Source organism: Aspergillus affinis (assembly GCF_023601865.1).
Source record: "Aspergillus affinis strain CMG 70 chromosome Unknown NODE_24_length_322487_cov_87_188170, whole genome shotgun sequence".
Classification (NCBI taxonomy): Eukaryota; Fungi; Ascomycota; class Eurotiomycetes; order Eurotiales; family Aspergillaceae; genus Aspergillus; species Aspergillus affinis.
The window spans coordinates 405-18,711 of NW_026515805.1; the positions used below are offsets into that span (position 1 = coordinate 405).

At 49.6% G+C, this 18,307-nt stretch overlaps 7 protein-coding genes across 7 annotated transcripts; 4 read left to right on the top strand and 3 right to left on the bottom strand.

Moving 5' to 3' along the window:
- Window positions 1-352: 352 nt before the first annotated feature.
- On the top strand, window positions 353-2,113 carry KD926_005039 (uncharacterized protein; the record flags this gene model as incomplete). The annotated part of the gene is made up of 2 exons (XM_053098323.1): window positions 353-357; window positions 409-2,113. The coding sequence occupies 2 exons, from the start codon at window positions 353-355 to the stop codon at window positions 2,111-2,113; spliced, it is 1,710 nt and encodes a 569-aa protein (XP_052957692.1).
- A 1,981-nt stretch (window positions 2,114-4,094) lies between these two features.
- KD926_005040 (putative C6 transcription factor) lies at window positions 4,095-6,185 on the top strand (the record flags this gene model as incomplete). Its single annotated transcript, XM_053098324.1, has 1 exon — window positions 4,095-6,185. One exon carries the CDS (start codon window positions 4,095-4,097, stop codon window positions 6,183-6,185), a length of 2,091 nt encoding a protein of 696 aa, XP_052957693.1.
- Window positions 6,186-6,341: 156 nt separating this feature from the next.
- nscC (FAD-dependent monooxygenase nscC) lies at window positions 6,342-7,657 on the top strand (the record flags this gene model as incomplete). The annotated part of the gene is made up of 2 exons (XM_053098326.1): window positions 6,342-6,885; window positions 6,945-7,657. The coding sequence occupies 2 exons, from the start codon at window positions 6,342-6,344 to the stop codon at window positions 7,655-7,657; spliced, it is 1,257 nt and encodes a 418-aa protein (XP_052957694.1).
- A 534-nt stretch (window positions 7,658-8,191) lies between these two features.
- nscB (metallo-beta-lactamase type thioesterase nscB) lies at window positions 8,192-9,184 on the bottom strand (the record flags this gene model as incomplete). Its single annotated transcript, XM_053098327.1, has 2 exons — window positions 8,192-8,866; window positions 8,975-9,184. The coding sequence occupies 2 exons, from the start codon at window positions 9,182-9,184 to the stop codon at window positions 8,192-8,194; spliced, it is 885 nt and encodes a 294-aa protein (XP_052957695.1).
- A 1,130-nt stretch (window positions 9,185-10,314) lies between these two features.
- On the bottom strand, window positions 10,315-12,525 carry KD926_005043 (MFS transporter; the record flags this gene model as incomplete). The annotated part of the gene is made up of 4 exons (XM_053098328.1): window positions 10,315-11,287; window positions 11,343-11,921; window positions 11,980-12,113; window positions 12,382-12,525. The coding sequence occupies 4 exons, from the start codon at window positions 12,523-12,525 to the stop codon at window positions 10,315-10,317; spliced, it is 1,830 nt and encodes a 609-aa protein (XP_052957696.1).
- Window positions 12,526-13,809: 1,284 nt separating this feature from the next.
- On the bottom strand, window positions 13,810-15,309 carry KD926_005044 (uncharacterized protein; the record flags this gene model as incomplete). The annotated part of the gene is made up of 6 exons (XM_053098329.1): window positions 13,810-14,282; window positions 14,349-14,416; window positions 14,473-14,615; window positions 14,678-14,902; window positions 14,963-15,067; window positions 15,130-15,309. The coding sequence occupies 6 exons, from the start codon at window positions 15,307-15,309 to the stop codon at window positions 13,810-13,812; spliced, it is 1,194 nt and encodes a 397-aa protein (XP_052957697.1).
- Window positions 15,310-16,152: 843 nt separating this feature from the next.
- KD926_005045 (putative GABA permease) lies at window positions 16,153-18,007 on the top strand (the record flags this gene model as incomplete). The annotated part of the gene is made up of 6 exons (XM_053098330.1): window positions 16,153-16,266; window positions 16,328-16,512; window positions 16,571-16,650; window positions 16,711-16,721; window positions 16,780-17,149; window positions 17,208-18,007. 6 exons carry the CDS (start codon window positions 16,153-16,155, stop codon window positions 18,005-18,007), a joined length of 1,560 nt encoding a protein of 519 aa, XP_052957698.1.
- Window positions 18,008-18,307: the final 300 nt, after the last annotated feature.

Genomic DNA, 18,307 nt, shown 5'->3' on the forward strand with positions numbered 1-18,307 from the left:
GGCTACAGCAAATACAACTACACCCAGTAGTTAACCCTGCTGCATTACCAATCCATCATTTCAGGTATACAAATGTGGAACATATCAAGGCTATGTATTCCCCAAGTTCGGAGAACATCCGTTTAGAGACTTATCTTTATCGGCATCCCGCCAGTCCACGTAATGCAGTGGCGTGCTCCATAGCCGCCCTCATCTTTGCAATAACCTGGATGGGGGTGATGTATTATAGACGGCTGATAAATCATTGACTAACATTCACGCATATAAAAATGGACCCCGTTTCCCAGATGAATATTTCAATCTTATGATTTTTAGAGTTGTGAATAATTACATCAAGTTCGACAAGCCCAACATGCGGTAAGTCTCTATGAAAGTTTGAACATGATTGGTACTCTAACATCCAACTAGGGATCACTCAACTACTCCCACCAAAGCTGGCACAGAGGCCTATTACGACCTTGGTTCGTATCGTCGATCAGTGACTACTTCGTCTGCAGAAGCCCAATTGTGGTTCAATCGCGGATTGATATGGGCTTATTCTTTCAATCATACCGAAGCAGTCCGGTGCTTTGAACGAGCTGCCGAATGTGATCCTAACTGCGCTATGGCGCTATGGGGAATTGCTTATGCGTCTGGGCCCAACTACAACAAGGCGTGGAGGTATTTTGACCCGGAAGATCGTCAGATTTCGATCATGAAAGTCAATGATGCCCTCACCCAAGCGTCAAAGCTCGCGAACCAGGCCACACCAGTCGAACAAGCGTTGATTGGGGCAATCGGCGCACGTTTCCCACCGACAGATGACATTCCTGAGGATCTAAGTCTTTTCGACTGCCTATATGCGGACGCGATGCGTTCTGTGTATCAGAAGTTCAGCAATGATGGAGACGTGGCTGCGCTATTTGCAGAAGCACTGATGTGCATCACTCCGCGTGGCCTGTGGAACTTGGACACCGGCAAACCAACCGGGAATCACACGATCGAGGCTCGGGAGGTTCTTGAATTGCAACTGAACCAGCCCAGCGGTCGCAATCATCCAGCAACTTGCCACTTGCATATACACATGATGGAAATGTCGCCGTTTCCAGAATTGGCCCTGCCGGCTGCAGATCGACTACGTGGCATGGTCCCGCACGCTTCACATATGCTACACATGCCGACGCATATTGACGCCGCGGTTGGCGACTATCGGCGGGGTATCGACTCGAACCAAGAAGCGATCCTTGCCGATGATATCTATTTTGCCCGAGAAGCGGATACAGTTTGGTACACGGCCTACCGGGTGCATTACATTTGTGCAAAATTGTATTCCGCCATGATGTCCGGCCGCTTCATGGACGCGATGTCTGCTGCAGAAAAGCTTGAAGAGGTTATTGACCCGGAGGTTCTATCTACTAAAAGTCCCCCTATGGCAGACTTTATTGAAAGCTTTTTGGGAAGTAAGGCGCATGTGCTAGTGCGATTCGGGCGCTGGGAGGAAATTCTTAACCTCAAGCTTCCCACCAATCGCGACATATATTGCGTGACTACAGCCACCATTCTTTACACCCGCGGACTTGCTTTTAGCGCACTTGGACGGATTGCGGAAGCCGAAACTGCTCAAGTGGAGTTCGAAACAGCGCGTAGGGCCGTTCCTAGCTCTCGACTCAACAGCATTCCATGCAAGGAGGAAGACGTTCTCGCGGTGGCCTCAGCTATGCTTGCTGGTGAATTGGAATACCGAAAGGGCAATATTGAGACGGCTTTCCATTCCCTTCGGAAAGCCATTATGCTTGAGGATGCACTCGCCTATAGTGATCCGGCACCTTGGATGCAGCCAGTTCGTCATGCACTTGGTGGGTTGCTCCTTGAACAAGGACGCGTTGAAGAAGCAGAAGTTCTGTTCAAACAGGATCTTGGCTTTGCTCTTGGCTATCCTCGGCGCAAGGCAAAGCTCAACAATGTTTGGGGGTTGCAGGGCTTATACGAATGCTTCACTCGCCTTGGAAAGAGTCAAGAGGCTGCTTGCATTCAACCTGCACGGGATATTGCTTTGGCATCTGCTGATATCCCAGTCAACGTTTCATGCTTCTGTCGATTATCCACGGTAGCAAAAGATGGATGCTGCTCATGAAATAACCATGCTGAGGGTCAGCCAAGGTTTCATGTAACGACCTTCACTTACTTTGCTTGTAGGTATCAGTGCCTTGAAGCTTTCAAGGATCGCATCAATTTGTGAAGTGTAATGCTGAGACTATCACAACCATCTATCTCTAGTTCCTGCTTTGACTGCCGTGGGATGATAAAAGGAATACTGAGAAGAGAGCACGAAGACAAGCTTTTCATAGATCAATGAACCTTCCGCAATCTCATCGCTCAATGCGTTAGAATTGTAGTTTGGGCTTTTTTTTTACCTTTTCTTCTTTTCGTTTTCTTTCCCATATTTTAGACTTTCTATCTCACGTCTTCCCCAAACCGATAGACCAGCAATTATCCCTAATGCGAGCTTATGATGGTCTGATCTCGGTTCGTGCAGAAAAAGCAATGAACTTTTCGATGATTTCTCTTCATCCAGACCCCAGAGTGCCTGGAAGTCCAAGCCTCTCTCAGCCCTCCGCCGCGTTCCTCTTTACTCCCCAAACCTACCGGCCCCACCACTCCACCGGATGGAAGTATGCAGACAATCCAGTAGCATTTCATCGTAGAGATGTAACAACTTCCCTTGGCCAACTAGCCGTGCCATGAGGGCAGCCTAATGTTATCTCCTGAGCCAAGGACTTCCCGATACGGACTTCCGATACAAACTTCCCAGTACGGAAAACCCTTCCTGAATGCATTCCTGCCTGAGGCAGAGCCTCAGTTAGTACATAGAGGCCTTAGATTCTCGCTCCTAGATAGTCTTTCTTCTCCATGGGAAAATTCCTTGACTACGAGTCATAAACAAACTAGTCTTTTACTAGGCTCCTTTGTAGACCGTCACACCTAATGCCATCAACAGCTAACTGGTCACGACAGGCAAGGCTCAAAGTTCACCGATCAGGAAGACAAAAACAATCTCCGTGGAGCTCGCTAATCTAGAATTTAGAGATAGCGTATAGTTGCATTCTCTCGCTTTACTTAACTGCTTGTAACTCTTCTCATCAAGAGCTAACCACTACTGTATTGGGATTAGACCTGGCTTTAAACCGCCCATAGGTTCCAAATCTCAGAACCGGAACCTAACTTGAACCTCATCGACCCGCATGAACCTGCATACGTACTGGATTTTCTAGCCAGGTCGACAGCTTTCCCTTTCCGTTTTAGTGCTCACCCCTCGCCGCTTTTTGCTCACTGAGTAGACCTGAGCATGTTGGAGCCTGCTATGGCTTGCGGCGCTAGGCTGCACGTAGTTAGTCAGTCAGCTGACCCACACTGGGCTGCTGCATCTCTAGAACCTCTGCAGTTGTAGTATTAGAAGGAATCAAGCGTTTCCATCCGATTTTCGAGCCTTATCAGAGCTATCGCTCATCAGAGCACGACCTGAGCGGCCTGAGGCGACCACTGAGCACGGGGTAAGCGGAAGACTGAGTGCCCTGAGCGAGTAATCTCAATAAACTGCACTCTAACTAGCGATCTCCCCCTTGCCCGTTTTTTCACTCCTAGTCCACTTTTACCCGTCACACTCCCCAAAAACCCAGCACTGCCATCACAAAAATGACGAATAGGTAAACCTATTATTCCTTCCGAAACCCACTGCCTTTTCTCCAGTAAGGAATTGCCGTAGCTACCGCTACACCAACACGCAAACCATGTTTGCGGGCTTTCGTCGAAATACAGCACAAGCCCAGATGTTTATGGGAGCAGCCCTGCATATCACAAGAGTCAAGAAATCCTCGGAACACCAAATAGCATACCTAAGTGGTAGAATGGCATGCCCATGTTTCCCCATCAAAATGCATAATACTGAAGATCCAAGCCTCTGCCCTTCAATAGAGGGGCATTGAGTATAGTTCACATGATGTCCCAATATGGACTAGTGTATGACATTTCCCTCACCAAGACATCATATCGGTATATCACCCACCTGCATCTTGAGAGACGTGAAGCGCTCAAGCCATCAGTACTATCTCCTAGCCATGAATGCGAATATTGTCGCTTCGCGCCTGGCCCCGATTGCCCCCGCGCCAGTTCGGACACCCTCCGTCGATCTCCAAAATGGCTCTGGCCTAGGCCCAGACTTGACCAGAACGAGCTTCAACTGCCAAGCTTGCGTTCGCAAGAAGATCAAATGCGACAAGACTGTGCCAACGTGTTCAAGCTGTAGTAAGGCAAGGCTTCATTGCGTCTACCAGGCTCCCCTACCGCGAAAGAGAAAGCGAAGCCAGTCCGAAGGCCTTCATGAGCGACTAGCGCGGTACGAGCGCATCCTACACGACAACAATCTTCTGCCTACGACCTCTGCATCGACCCCATCCGGCGAGAAGACAGAGGCGGTTCAAATACCGGACTCACCACTCGTCAGCACGGGTAAATTTCTGGCAGCCGACGGCAAGTCTCGCTATATTGACAATGTTCTCCTTCATGCTGGAGAGGGCAGCCTGTGTGAAGTATCCGACTTAGACTCGGAGAACAACCACAACGACGACACCGGAGCTGGTGAGAGCAGCCCGGCTGGAATTCTTGGCGTTCTCGCAGCACACGCAATCTCTGGAACCATACTCGAAAGCAAACTGAGCATCACTGAGCAACACCCTAACCCTGAGGACGCAACGAAGCTCTGGGATACATACGTGCAAAATGTGGACCCCCTTTGCAAGGTTCTTCATGTCCCAACTGTTGCAAGAATGGTCGATACCGTTTCAAAGCAACCCTCTGTGGCCTCGAACAGCGACGAATGCCTGCTTTTTGTCATCTACTATTTCGCCGTGTTCTCCATGTCGGACGTTGACTGTCTGCAAGAGTTTAACCAATCAAGGAGCCATTTGATGTCGAAATATCAGACCACTTTTTGCCAGGCACTTGTTAACGCGTCGTGGCTAAAAACTACAGCAATGCCGGTACTACAGGCCTATACACTATTCCTCATTGCCATGCGCACTCAAATCGATCCCGACACATTTTGGATTTTGACGGGCATTGCAGTTCGCCTCGCACAACGCATGGGGCTCCACCGTGACAGCGAAAAGCTTGGATTGCCACCCTTCGAGGTTCAGATGCGACGTCGACTCTTTTGGCAACTGCTTCCGCTGGACGGCTATGCGGGCCAGGTTTCCGGTACGGGTATCTCTATATCGCCGGATAGCTGGGATACTAAGCCACCCTTAAATATCAATGATGATCAGATTTTCCCTGGTATGACGGAGCCGCCGCTCGAGCGGAGAGGCGCCACAGAAATGATATTTTGCTTGTCTCGGATCGAACTGTCCAATTTCTATACCCGAACTGGCGTCAAATTAAAAGAAATGAGTGCCACAGTTCAATTCAGGGATGCAGAGGACGTCGAGAGACTCATTAATGAGGTCGAGGATCTCATCGAGGTTAAATTTCTTCGATATTGCGATATTGTGGAACCTTTGCACTTTTTAACCACTGGAATCGTCCGATCTGCGACCAATGCTGTTCGGCTGCGCGCTCGAATGCCGCTGCTTATGACGCAAACCATCACCGATCCGCAAAGGAGGGATATATGTGCTCTTGCAGCCAGGATCCTCGACACAACCAGCGCCATATACAGAAACCCCAGCATGCAGAAGTTCCGATGGCAGATGCAAGCTTTCTTCTTGTGGGATGCCCTCCTCTGCATTCTGCGTAGCCTCACAGATGTCGGATTCTACTCAACCTCGGAGCTTAATACTACATGGAACAAGGTTGCGGATGTCTATTCAAATCACAAAGAACTTGTCAAGAGCAGAAGAACCCTGCATGTCACAATTGGCAAGGTAACTCTCAAGGCCTGGCTTGCAAATCCACCAAGTCAGTTGTCTCAAGAGCCGGCTTTCATAACCGCGCTGCGTGCTCAGCACGAACCGAAAGTCAGAAAGCAGCAAGGCAGCAGGGATGAGGGAGAGGAAACCACCAAGGACGGTGCATTTAGTTTTGATGAACTGTTCGGCAACATTGATAGGACAAACCTGAATTTAAATAGCGGATTTGATCCTTCAGACTGGGTCAACTGTGTTGAGGAACCGGTCTGGGATGAGTGGGCGGCATTCGCCCCCGGGCTTTGATTTGGCCGGCGACATCGGATTTTGGGGGATTTTGCGCGAATCAGTAATCTAACTACCTAAAGCCCGTGCAGAGTCTATACAACAGTTCAAATGGGCGAATAGCCGAACAAGCCCATATATCACCTGTCATTCAGCAAGGATACTCGCATTCGAATCATGCCATCACCCGCATCGACAAACGACATGAAGGGGGCCGGTGCCAGCCCTATCCTCATTATAGGAGCGGGTCTATCTGGCCTTGCTGTTGGACGATTGTTAAAAAACAATGGCATTGCCAACATTGTTTTCGAAGCCTCTCCCCCGGAATGTAGCCAGGGGTTTGCCATTTCTCTGCACGACTGGGGCTATTCTCCGTTACTAGAAGCCCTTGGTGGATTGTCCCTCCGAAGCATGACCAAGGCCGTTGCGCCGGACCGCTTCGTCGGCGGCAGTGGCTGGGTTGATCTGGCGATGCGCGATAACACGACAGGGAAAGTGCTAGTCGCGCCTGAAACTAGCGCTCGTCCCACCGTTGTGCGGGCTAATCGCAATGCCCTACGAGCCTGGATAGCTGATTGTGGCAACGAAGAACTGGACGTGAGATACCGGCATAGGCTTAAAAGCATCTCTGGGTCAGTCGGGAACATGAGGGCCATTTTTGAGAATGGGGCCGAGTATCAGGGCTGGCTGGTGATCGCTGGTGATGGCGTGCATTCAGCAGGTATGTAGGGGGTGAACAACATATGCAAACAACGCGAAATTACTAAATATTGCACTCAGTACGATCACAGATTCTTCCGCACATCGTTCCCGAAGTGGTTCCCGCCGTGGTGTATCACGGCGAGTTCCAGGTTTCACGAGACGACTTCGACCGCTTTGTAAGACCCTTGAGCGGCGACGCCAATATTTTAGCCGGGGTTGGCGATGGCTTCAACACACCCATCACCATTTGCAACATCGACAGGAATCAAGTGTATCTAGACTGGTCATACTCTCGGCCAGCTCGTGGCGCAAATGACAACTTGTTTTGCCCAGCTTCCAAGGCGACACACCGAACAAATGAGCTTCCACAGGCACTATTGGATGAGCTAGCATCTCTTAAGCTCGCTGATCCATGGGCACGATATATTCATCCCAAGGCCATCAAACAACATTCCGTGTTTCACTGGATTAGCCGTTGCGTGAATATGACAACAGACGAGGCCCTTCGTGGTGCGCAGCTGGGGGTCGTCTTCGTTGGAGACGCATGGCATGCAATGCCCATCTTCGGCGGGGAAGGTGGAAACCATGCGTTGGTAGATAGCGTTGAGCTTGCGGCAGCTATATCTGGGAAATCGAGCCTGGAGAGGGCTGTCGCAGCTTACTATTCTGGTGTTGGAAGAAAACGTCAGGATGCAGTTCGAAGATCGAGGTCCCGCTTTTACGTACTGCATCGATCGATGAATGAGTGGCGAGAGATTGCAGAGAAGCGGCGTCTTAAATCGGCTGCCTGATCACATTGTATGATGCTATACTGAAAAATTGACAGATGGGACGACGGAGGTTAGTGTGACGTACTGCCGTTCCCCTCACGGTTCCCACGACCCAGTTCGAACCAGACATGTGCCCCAACGTTTGCATGTTTTTCGGTTGACCCTGGTAGGAATGTTAATGTGGTAGATATTCAACATTCAACTAGCGGCGAGTTGCTCTGCTTAGGTGAACAAAGGGGCGGGTGTTGGGATTGACCTGAGATTTATCTGAAGGGTCGGGGAAGTCCTTGCTTGTGTCTTCTCACAGAGAAAAATCCCGAGTACTAAGTTCGCTCATCCAATTCAATACTCTATTCACTGCCAATCTCTCTGACCTACTGTAGATTCACAACAGTTCGTATAGTGGGACCTGCTAGGATTCGAACCCTTCAGGACCAACGGGAGTACATACGTTCAGCTACATGTTTGCTTATACTTGACTGAAATGTGATACCCAGGCACATGCCATTGGATTGTACATTATATAGCAGACTCTCATTCACTGGACAGCAATCTTCACCTGTACGATACCATGCCATCGGAACACAGCCCAAACCATCGCCTCTGGTTCGAATGTCCTGACTGAAATCCAACCTTTCGGTCTTCAGCAAGCTTCCAAAGAACCTGCGACAGGAAGGGAACAATGGCATTGTCAACGACCTCGGCTGGTACATCTCCATAGATGGACCTTACGATTTCGGGAAGTGTCATCGCTCTTTTCCACGATAATGTCGAGATGACCTGTTGGACGCGCAACTCGTTGTGTTTGATGTACTCCTGCATCTTCATCGGCAAATCGTCAACTTTGGCGCCATGTGCAGGGTACCCGATCACACATGCCAGCTCCTCCATGCGCGCAAGGTTCTTCATGTATTCCGCGAGGTCCTGGACAACTGAGAAGGCATGACTCAACACGTTGTCGCCGGTAAAGAGGGCGTTTTCTTCTTCCAACAAGAAACACATGTGATCAATGGAGTGGCCGGGTGTGAGAACGGTTCGGACAGAGGCGCCTTCGACCTGGAATCTTTGTCCGTTGGTAATAGGGTTTTGGTCGCGGTCGGGCTGGTTCTTATAAACTCGGGATTTCAGCTTCGGGTCGTGTCTGACGAGATCAAACACGCCACCTGTGTGGTCTCCGTGCCAGTGCGTGAGCAAAACGAAGGCAATATCGAGGGCACGTTCCTCGAGGAGCTTCACGATTCAGTCAATCCAGATTGGCAAGCCCTAGGTGGGGGGAATCACGCGCTCTTAGAAACTGATCTTGCAGCATATCATGGAAGGGATGGGACTGAGAATTACTTCACCAGTGTCAATCAGGATCCGTGACGTGCCCGTTCCAACGAGATACGTATTCGTGCCTTGCAACTGCATCGCTCCCGGGTTGTCTGCGAAAACGCGGACTACGCGGTCACTGATATCTTCCACATCCGCAAGAGCAGGCAGTTGTGCCTCTTGACCAGCGAGGTATTCCTGCCAAAAGGACTCGTCGAAGGGGATTCTTGTCGCCATGGTACGGGTCTGTCTTCACTCCACGGAATCGACCGCGTCTCTGGTCGTAGTTGTGAAGATTTCATGCCCCTCCGATATAGTACACTACCCAGACGAAAGCTAGAAATCGTACGGTGAGGGAAGAGTCCACATTTTCCAGGTAACTGATGGTCATTGGAGCGATAGATCAGGATCAATGCAGGAGAAGGAGGACAAGGTTGAAAGAAGTCCAACTAAGCTTCTAATAGCCAGACTACACGGGGCCACACGCAGGTTAACTAGAGTCGAAAGGTTTGTCAGTAGTACTACTCCAAGGTTCCCTAGACCAAAGGCTCTCAAGATTATATTATATCAGTACCACTCGTGAATAGACTTCTAACCTGTGTGGATTACACACTACAACGTCATGCCTCACCGTCAGACTGCGACTGACAAAATGCGGCACTCCACTTCATTTTCCGTCGGCAAAGAATGAAAATTATTCAACTATAGGCGGGTTTTGGGAAGGCCCGCATTGACAATTAGGCCACGGCTTCTGAAACAGGAACTGCTGAGACAATAATGGGAAGCCATAGACCTTAGCTTCGTGGCGAAACTGGTCATGGCGGGTGGTGGAGGCACAACATCAGCGAGACAAAAAAAAAAAAAAGGAACTGCGGTCAGGCGACTATAATAATGTTGAAACTACTGTAACTTTTTATCAATCCATTGATCTGGGCATCTAGGAGCCGCAGTGCTTGTCGTGGTACCTTGTGAGGGAATTCTTCACATGGAAGTGGGATGAGTTGAATGATTCATGTAGCTGAGCATTGGCTGTTCATATCTTGACAAACTGATGAGTGCTGGCTGAATATGACAGCTCTATCGGTGTTAAAGCCCTTGTATTCAGGAATGTAGTGGAGGTGGAAGCTCGACCAAATACGCAGTGGGGGATCATGTGAGCAGCTATACAACAGGTCCAACACAAACTCATCAAGAAGAGGATTGTTTGATAAATTTAATTAGTATACAGGGCAAACATGACTACGTCTTTCAATACCATGGGCTGTAAAAAGCCAAACTCCTGGTGTGCGAAATCTTGGAAATGCTGGCTATTTGGACCGCCTGCTGTGTCTAGCACACCATCTCACATATCACAATCCACTCCACATTTAGCCAGCGGCGTACCTGGAAATTGCACGAAGCTTAGGTCCAAAGAACCAGAATAAAAAAGGTGCCGACCACCCAAAACCCATGGTGATAAAGGCCAGCACGCTCGTGCCCCATCCATATCCGAGAGATGTATACATGTACGGGGCGAAGAGAGGGAACCCGAAACCACATAAACTGCGTAGGATCGCGCTAGCCGCCATGGCACTGGCCGCGTAGGTTTGGTAGCTGTCGACAATATACGTCTGCATGCCCTGGAGGCAGGAAATCGTGCCAGCGGTATAGATCAGAGCACCGATATCAGGCATAATCCAGTGCGTATTCCCGATACTCCAGCCGTACCAGAAGAGACCGATAGTGCTAATTATGGAGCCCACCGCTATTGACGGCATGCGGTACTCGGGCTTACCGATGTCGTTATTTCGCGCTTTGAGGGTTTTGTAGATTCGATCGACTAGCTTAAGATTAAAGAAGAGACCAATAAATGACCCAATAGCAATGGAGAGGTAGTTGAGTCCACCGATACTGGGGCTCTCATTATAGACCTTTGTCCAGATTTCAGGGAACGTTGCAAACATGAGGTACGTTGTGCCAAAGAGGTAGGCCATATAGATGGCCATACAGAAGACGATAGGTTGCGTTGTAAACAGAAGGACTGGCCGCTCGAAGGCATGTAGAAGCCTGCAGAAAAGCGTCTCTATCTGCTCATTAGTGTGCAGATTGCTGTTGCCCGTCTGCTGGATGAGAAAGTCGCGTCGCTTGCGTAGGAGCGTGGCCGGGTGACATTCACGCAGCCAGATGAACCCGGCGACTTGGACTACAACGGCGGCGGCAGAGGTAGCCCAGAAGACCCAGCGCCATGTCGAGTACTGGGCAATAAAGCCACCCGCAATGGGTCCAATGACAGGTCCGAGAAGCGGCCCAAGAGTGTAGACGCCCATGGCCTTGCCGCGTTCTTCGGCGCTCCACATGTCGCTGCAAATCAGGTCAGCAGAGGTAATATTTGTCGGAGATTTCATTCTTTGCTAACCTAATGGCACCTCCTCCAATTGCAAGCGGCGCACTGCCACCAATACCCGCAAGAAAACGGAAAGCCAAAAGCTGGGACTTTGTCTGGGCGAAGCCACACCCCAGATTCCAGGATAGATACCATACGTTGCTGACCTGAAGCAGGCGCACGCGGCCGTAGAGCTCCGAAGCTGGACCAAAGAAGATGGGGCCAATGGCGTAGGCGAGGATGAAGATGGCCATGGATAGGTATGTCTCAAAATCAGAGTGCATCCTCAAGGACTTGCCAAGGTCTTGCAGGGCGGGAGCAATTATGGATGAGGAGACTGGTGAGATGAAGACGAAAAGGGAAACAGCGCAGGTAACTTTCCACTTCAAACCGTTGGGCCAGTTCTTGGGGTTTTCAGGATCATTTGGTCCGCTCCATGTTACGAGATCCAAGTCTCTGTTTGCTTCGGCGTCGAGAGATGGCTCAGGTGGAGTTGTCGGTTTGGCTGCTTCGAGATCTTTCTTCTCATGGAACAACCCCCTGTCGGAGACGCTTGATCTCCTTTCTTTCATCTTGGAAAATGTATCACGTAGATTGAGATGAAGAGTGTTTCTGAATGTTGGCCTCAATGGTTACCTAGGTAGGGTAGGCATAACTTATATATACCTACTTCCAAAACAGCTCGCTGGGCATATCATCCAGCCAATCGCCGGGTGTGTTTGCGCTTCGGCCCGGAAGGACCGACACATCGTCCAATCGGATGCAACCATCCTTCGGGGCCGTGCCGTTGACGGCCCCGACGGGCTGTCCAATGGGGATCCATCATTCGGGCTCGGCTTTTACAGGCCTACTGCGCACCTAGGTAGTCGTCTCTACGTTGATAACAATACCTATGAGTCGGCGATTTTTTGTCTTCAAACAGGAATTACCAATGTCCATCCGAAGTGGTAGCTAACTATCTGTTCTGTACAGTTCCCGATGAGTAGGCAGACGTGGTAAGGTTTCCCGCACCATGACTCTTATCGCTAACTCCCACTAGATATGAATATGGGCTCATTGGATCGGTTGTTACCCATGACTGTTCAAAGATGCCTGGCTGAATCAGATTATGCAGTTGAGAAGCAGGCATGACATCGTTCATTGACACCGACGTCAAATCCCGGCGTTGCTGTACAAACAGCTGCCCCGGTTCGACGGACGACGCCTCGGACTCCATGGTGGAATCGGCAGTTAGCGAACTATTTCTCGTCAGGGATGGATCGATACAGACGCTCCCGGCATCATGAGCGACGTGAGTGGTCACAGGCTGTTGTGCGGGTTTGACTGAATTACCAGCTCTAGCCAGGGGGGGGTTGAGACAGCTGATACCTTTGTAATGTCCCAGGTTCCTCGTGCTGACGATGCGAAGCTTCGATCACAGGCCATGCCCGACGAAGAAGCCCCACGTCGGTGCAGGTATTGCACTCCACGATAGCAGTCGAGAGCGTGAGCCACGGCACCGTTATATACCAGTGGAATCCGTCACCTCGAGGGTCAGAACATATCAACTGCGCCTTTTCCAGGTTCTGTAACGCTCGCCGCTGCAGAGTTGTATCTCCTTCTTCTCGCGGAAGTGGGATCTGTCTGCCCCTTCGGCCGCATCGGAATGGCAGTAGCTCGGCGACGCGAATCGCGGATACGATCGATTAGGTGCTGTGCCAAGTGAACCAGGCATATGAGGAAGACTCGGGGTCACAGTAATGCAACAAAATAAAGACTTTTTGCTGGAATCCACGGACCAGATTCTGCCGTTCATTAGTCATGATATTTACATACTTAGATAGTTATATATCCAAACAGAGTATTCAGACTTATAAAGATTTTTAGTCATAGCAAAAGTAGTTGCAATAGCTAGATGTTGTATTATTAAGAACATAATTGATCTTATGATCAACGCCAAGTTTAGACTGTTGTTTCTTAGGACTCTGTGATGGGTATTCTGCGAACTTTGCCTATACAGTTCGCATAGATTTAGGTCGTACTTAATCTCTACCAGGTGGCCAGTCAACTTCAAAGCAGGTATGCCCTGAAGCTGGTACCTACTATATAAACATTAAATATTCATCGGCTAGTTGTGCGTCCCTACACCGTAGGTGGAAATGCCGCGATTTTTTGAACCTAGGTACTCCGTAGTGCAACGCGTAGTATACAGGGGCGCGAGTCATGGCATGCAGGCCGTTTATATTGCGGCGCAGCATTTGCCGTGTCTCGAAGCTCTTAGGGTCCGAGCGACATCTGTCGGGGAGAGTTTTTAATCAAAATTATTAATTTAACAATTTAACTTATTTGTGTTTCTGGTGGAGAGTGGATAGTACTTTGTTTTCTGCTTCCCCTCCAAGAAATAATTATGAAGAACGAGGAACTACTCCGGAAAAACTAGTACGGGGAGACCAGCATTGACCGCGTAGTTAATTAATGCAGCTAATAGAATTAATTAAATTACCCTCTAGCGGCCACCTAACTAGCGAGGGGACAAAGAACCCTGTGAGTCCGATCGATGCTCCTCTACCTCCACCGTAATATCCACCGTCTTAAGCACGCCGTCGGGTCTCACTTCTACGGTCAATTGTCGGGTGCTCTCGGTGCTCTCGCTGGCGCTGGATCGCCACATCGTCTCTTGCCCATTCCGGTCCAGATGCCCTGATGTACTTATGTCGGTGATTACGGCCGAGTTCGTATTTCTGAAACTCCTGGTGTCGAGATAACTGCGATGCTTCGATCCCGTATAGCCCTCTCGCGCTCGGCCGCCACTGATCGTAGATTGGTTGATGTAGCTTCCTTTCGGATGGGAGAGCTCTACTTCGTCGGGGAGTCTGGTAGTGATGAGTCCAGAGTGTAGACCGGCGAAGATGTGGTAGAGGGTAGGGAGGCAGGCAATGGTGATGGTTGCACACATCATGACTTGACCGCAGATGGCTAGAGAGATGATTTCCCCTGTCGATGGGGTTAGAGTTGATAACAGTACGTAAGGGGCAGAGAGTGTGAGGAAGAGGCTCGTACAAGTAGGATCGGATGATTGTAGAAAAGACGGCAGCAGAACCAATTGAGAGATCGCGAGACAGACAATACTATTGTTGATGGGTATTAATTTTAGAACTGTCAAATGTTGGATGGAATCACGTACAGAAATCGCGATGAGAAAGAGCAGAGAATCTTCAGTCTCTTTTGCCACGCCATCTGGACGTCGCGCATCATGAAAAAGGGTATAATAATGATGATTATTTCAAGAAGAATGTGAAACACCGAGATCGGATAGACAATGACGCCCTAAGGTGATGATAGCTATCAGTAAGCTGTCGTTTTCTATATCCGAGGGATTTGATTCATACCTCTCCAGCGCATCTATCAGGATTGTAGAGCCATGGCCGTGGAATTTCACATTGGAAAGCAATCCCAAAAAGCGCGAAAATTGTCCATGCAATAGTCAGGCCGATGATGATGGTGCAAGCCCGGCGAAGGTAATTGTTAGGCGTCAGTTTCCATACTAACAGAGTAGTAGAAATCTTAGATAACGAGAGGATAATGATTTGGATCAATTGGGCAGCGTAGAAAAACTATGCACCGCGCAAATGAATAAGTATTGTGAGGCAGAAAAATGCGCATCCACTACTTACTTTGCTTGCTTTGTGGAAAGCAGATGTCTTGAGGGTAGTGATGTGTCTCCCCAATCCGTGGTCGACAGCTTTTTGCATAAGCACAACTTCGACAATTGCTAATATCTGGCGGAATCAATGCTCGTCAATATTCCAGACACTTTTGGTATGTAGTCTAGGTTACTTACTACACCTATCCATATCGGTGTATTGACAAGTGTCTGCCGCTGCTTGAAGTAAATTGCAGACGCAAATTTCGCCACAGCAAAAATGATTGTAGCGATCAGGAAGGCAACAGACACGAGGGTAACGAGCGGACCATGATTATCATCGGAAAGGATCTGGAAAGGGGCTAATGATTCGGACATCGTTACAGTGAAGCATCATAGTTGAACAAACGAGCAGGAACCAAAAAGGAGAAAGAGGAAGGCTGGTAGATGAAGAGGGAATTGAGGGAAGACACAGCTTCTCACATTTGTCATTGGGATACACCCATGGCGGCTAATACAGGCCTGGGTTCTTTGTGACTCCTGGGTGATTTGGACTGCATTGTTTCAGATCCCAGCCTTGCCCTGATCGCAGGCAATGCTGCCTCCCTAGAACAAGGGAAATCGACTAACTCAGGATGCCGGGTTTAATTGCGCGAGGAAGGCCCAGACACTATCGCATCCTAGCCAAACCACCAACATTTGATCCGAGGCACTTTAGCCTTCCAAGAAAGTCAAGAGCGCCATAGGCGTAGGACGGCACGTCGGAAGAAAGGATCAAAAAGGCTTGGAAACCCAAAATCTGCCCGAGATTAAACTGGGTTGGGGACGGTCGATCCCTAGGTCTCTCACTAAGTCCTACTAAACTTCTTGGCCAGCATCCTCGATGCCAATGCTGGCAGCCTTAGTGTGCTAAGTTATTTAGTGCCGTCTTCTCATTGGCGACTTCATATGTCCGTATTATAACGGTTGCATCCCGCCATACTCGCATGCCTTGGGCGACATGGATCTGGTCTAGGGTGCAGTGACAACTTGCCACTTTTGGGAGTTCCACCGGCAACACTTGTCCGGATAATATGCGACGCGGTAATTAGATTTTTCCTTTCAGGGGAGGAGAAAAGGATTGTCTCTCCCGGAGGAAAACAATCTCTTCTGTCTTCTCCAAGCTTTTCGACTCTTTGTCGCAACCGGGTGAAATCTATAATCGCCATTGGAAAATTCAAAATGTACGACGAAGAGGTTGAGATGAAGAGCGGCAGTGCTGTTCGATCAGCACCAGCCGAAGTCAATGCGCCTGGAAATGCCAGTGCCGACTATCGCCAGAGACAACAATTGGAGGTAGGCCATGATCCTCTTCACTTTTTCCCTTTCATCGTTTCCTGACACAATATCCTCGCAGAGATACTTGAATTTCTTTTCGTCCCTGGCATTTTCAGCTACACTTCTTGCTTCCTGGGAAGCGACTGGTGGAAGTTTGCTGGCTGGTCTCGCCAACGGAGGTCCTGCGGTCATTGTATACGGTATCATCATCAGTGCCGTAGGTAATCTGGCTATTGCGAGCTCTCTAGCTGAGCTAGCTTCAGTGTAAGGACCATATCTCCCATGCTTTTTGTCACATCAGAAGGCTGATGTTCCGGAACAGGCATCCGACTGCAGGAGCACAATACCACTGGAGTTATGTTCTTGCGCCGTGCTGCCCTCGTTTTCTCAGCTTCTTCCAAGGTCAGTGAATCTCCTCGACTTGGCTTAAGTTTGACCAAGTACTGACTTGTCCACGTGTAGGATGGGTTACTGTAAGATGCTCCAATCTTGTATTTTCCTTAGGGCGTTGATGCTGACACCCTTTGATAGGTCTTCTCTTGGGCTGCCCTAGTCTGTATTTCGCCTTACTTCATCGGTACCGAAATTGAAGGGATGGTTGTTCTCGGTCATCCAGAATACGAAGCCAAACGATGGCATGGCACGTTGCTGATGTGGGCTGTTGTTCTCATCCCGATCGTCATTAACGTATTCGCTCGTCGCGTTCTTGCCGTGATCGAAATCGTAGCTGGCATCATGCATGTGGTCTTCCTGCCGGTGACCATTGCGACTTTTATCATTCTTGCCCCTCGCAACCCCGATGCCTTTGTCTGGGACACATTTGTCAGTGGCCTCAGTGGCTGGCAGAATCCGGGCGTGGTCTTTTCCGTCGGACTCCTAGGGGTCCTGACACCTCTAAGTGGTAAGTTTCTCATCTCCTTTTTTCCATTGCTCGGTTATGCAAGTCCTTCTAATCACAGGGTTGGTCACTGCAGGAGTTGACGGCGTGATCCACATGTCGGAAGAAGTCAAGAATGCGAAAACGGTGATCCCGCGTTCCATGATCTGGGGCACGCTCATCAACGCCATCATGGCTTTCGGCTACGCCATCGCCACCATATACTGCATGGGCAGCTACGAAGAAGCCCTTCTCAGCCCCACCGGCTACCCGATCATCCAAATCGCATACCAAGCGACCGGCTCCAAGACCGCCACCTACATCCTCATGGCGATGGGGATGCTGCCCGGGTGGATCGCGCTGTTCAACGGCCTCGCCTCCGTCACGCGTCTCACCTGGGCCTTTGCGCGAGACAACGGGCTCCCGTTCTCTGACTTCTTCGTGAAGGTCGACCCGCGGTTCAAGATCCCTATCCGGGCGCTGTTCCTCGTTGCGTCATGCGTGATCGCTCTCTCTTTCATCCAGATCGGTTCCACTGCTGCGTTCAACGCCATTTTGTCGCTGAGCACCATGGGTTTGTACATTTCTTACCTTCTTCCATTGATCTTTTTGGTCATCAAGCGGTTCACTGCTCCTGGCGAGATCCCGCAGGGGTCGTTCACGATGGGCAAGTGGGGACTGCCGGTGAATCTGGTGGCGATTCTATTCGCGACGTATTTTGTCATTTTTCTGCCGTTCCCGCCTGAGATACCTGTGACAGCGGAGAATATGAACTATGCCGGCCCGGTGTTGGGCTTTGTCATGCTCTTTGCCTGTGGAGACTGGATTGTTCGCGGACGGCACAAGTGGAATGGTCCGACGATGAAGTATTCTCGGGAGTGAGTGTTTGGTGATATAAGACAGGGCGGAGCGGTGGGTTATAGATGCTATTTGTTGCCTCTTTCGTGTTTTCAAACTTCAAAAGCAAAGGTTTTGTCCGATTTTGTGGTGAAGTATAGAAGGTGAAACCTCGATAATATGTTTGGTCCTTGCAAAAGCTATGCTTTCAGCTGAATAGAATTCGGAAACATGTTCTCAATAATAAGAAAATTCATCTTCAGCAGTGCATTAGGAATCAATGGTGCGAACACCCAAATCGCTGATGCGAGTCTATATAAGAAGACTAATGTTTACGCTCATATA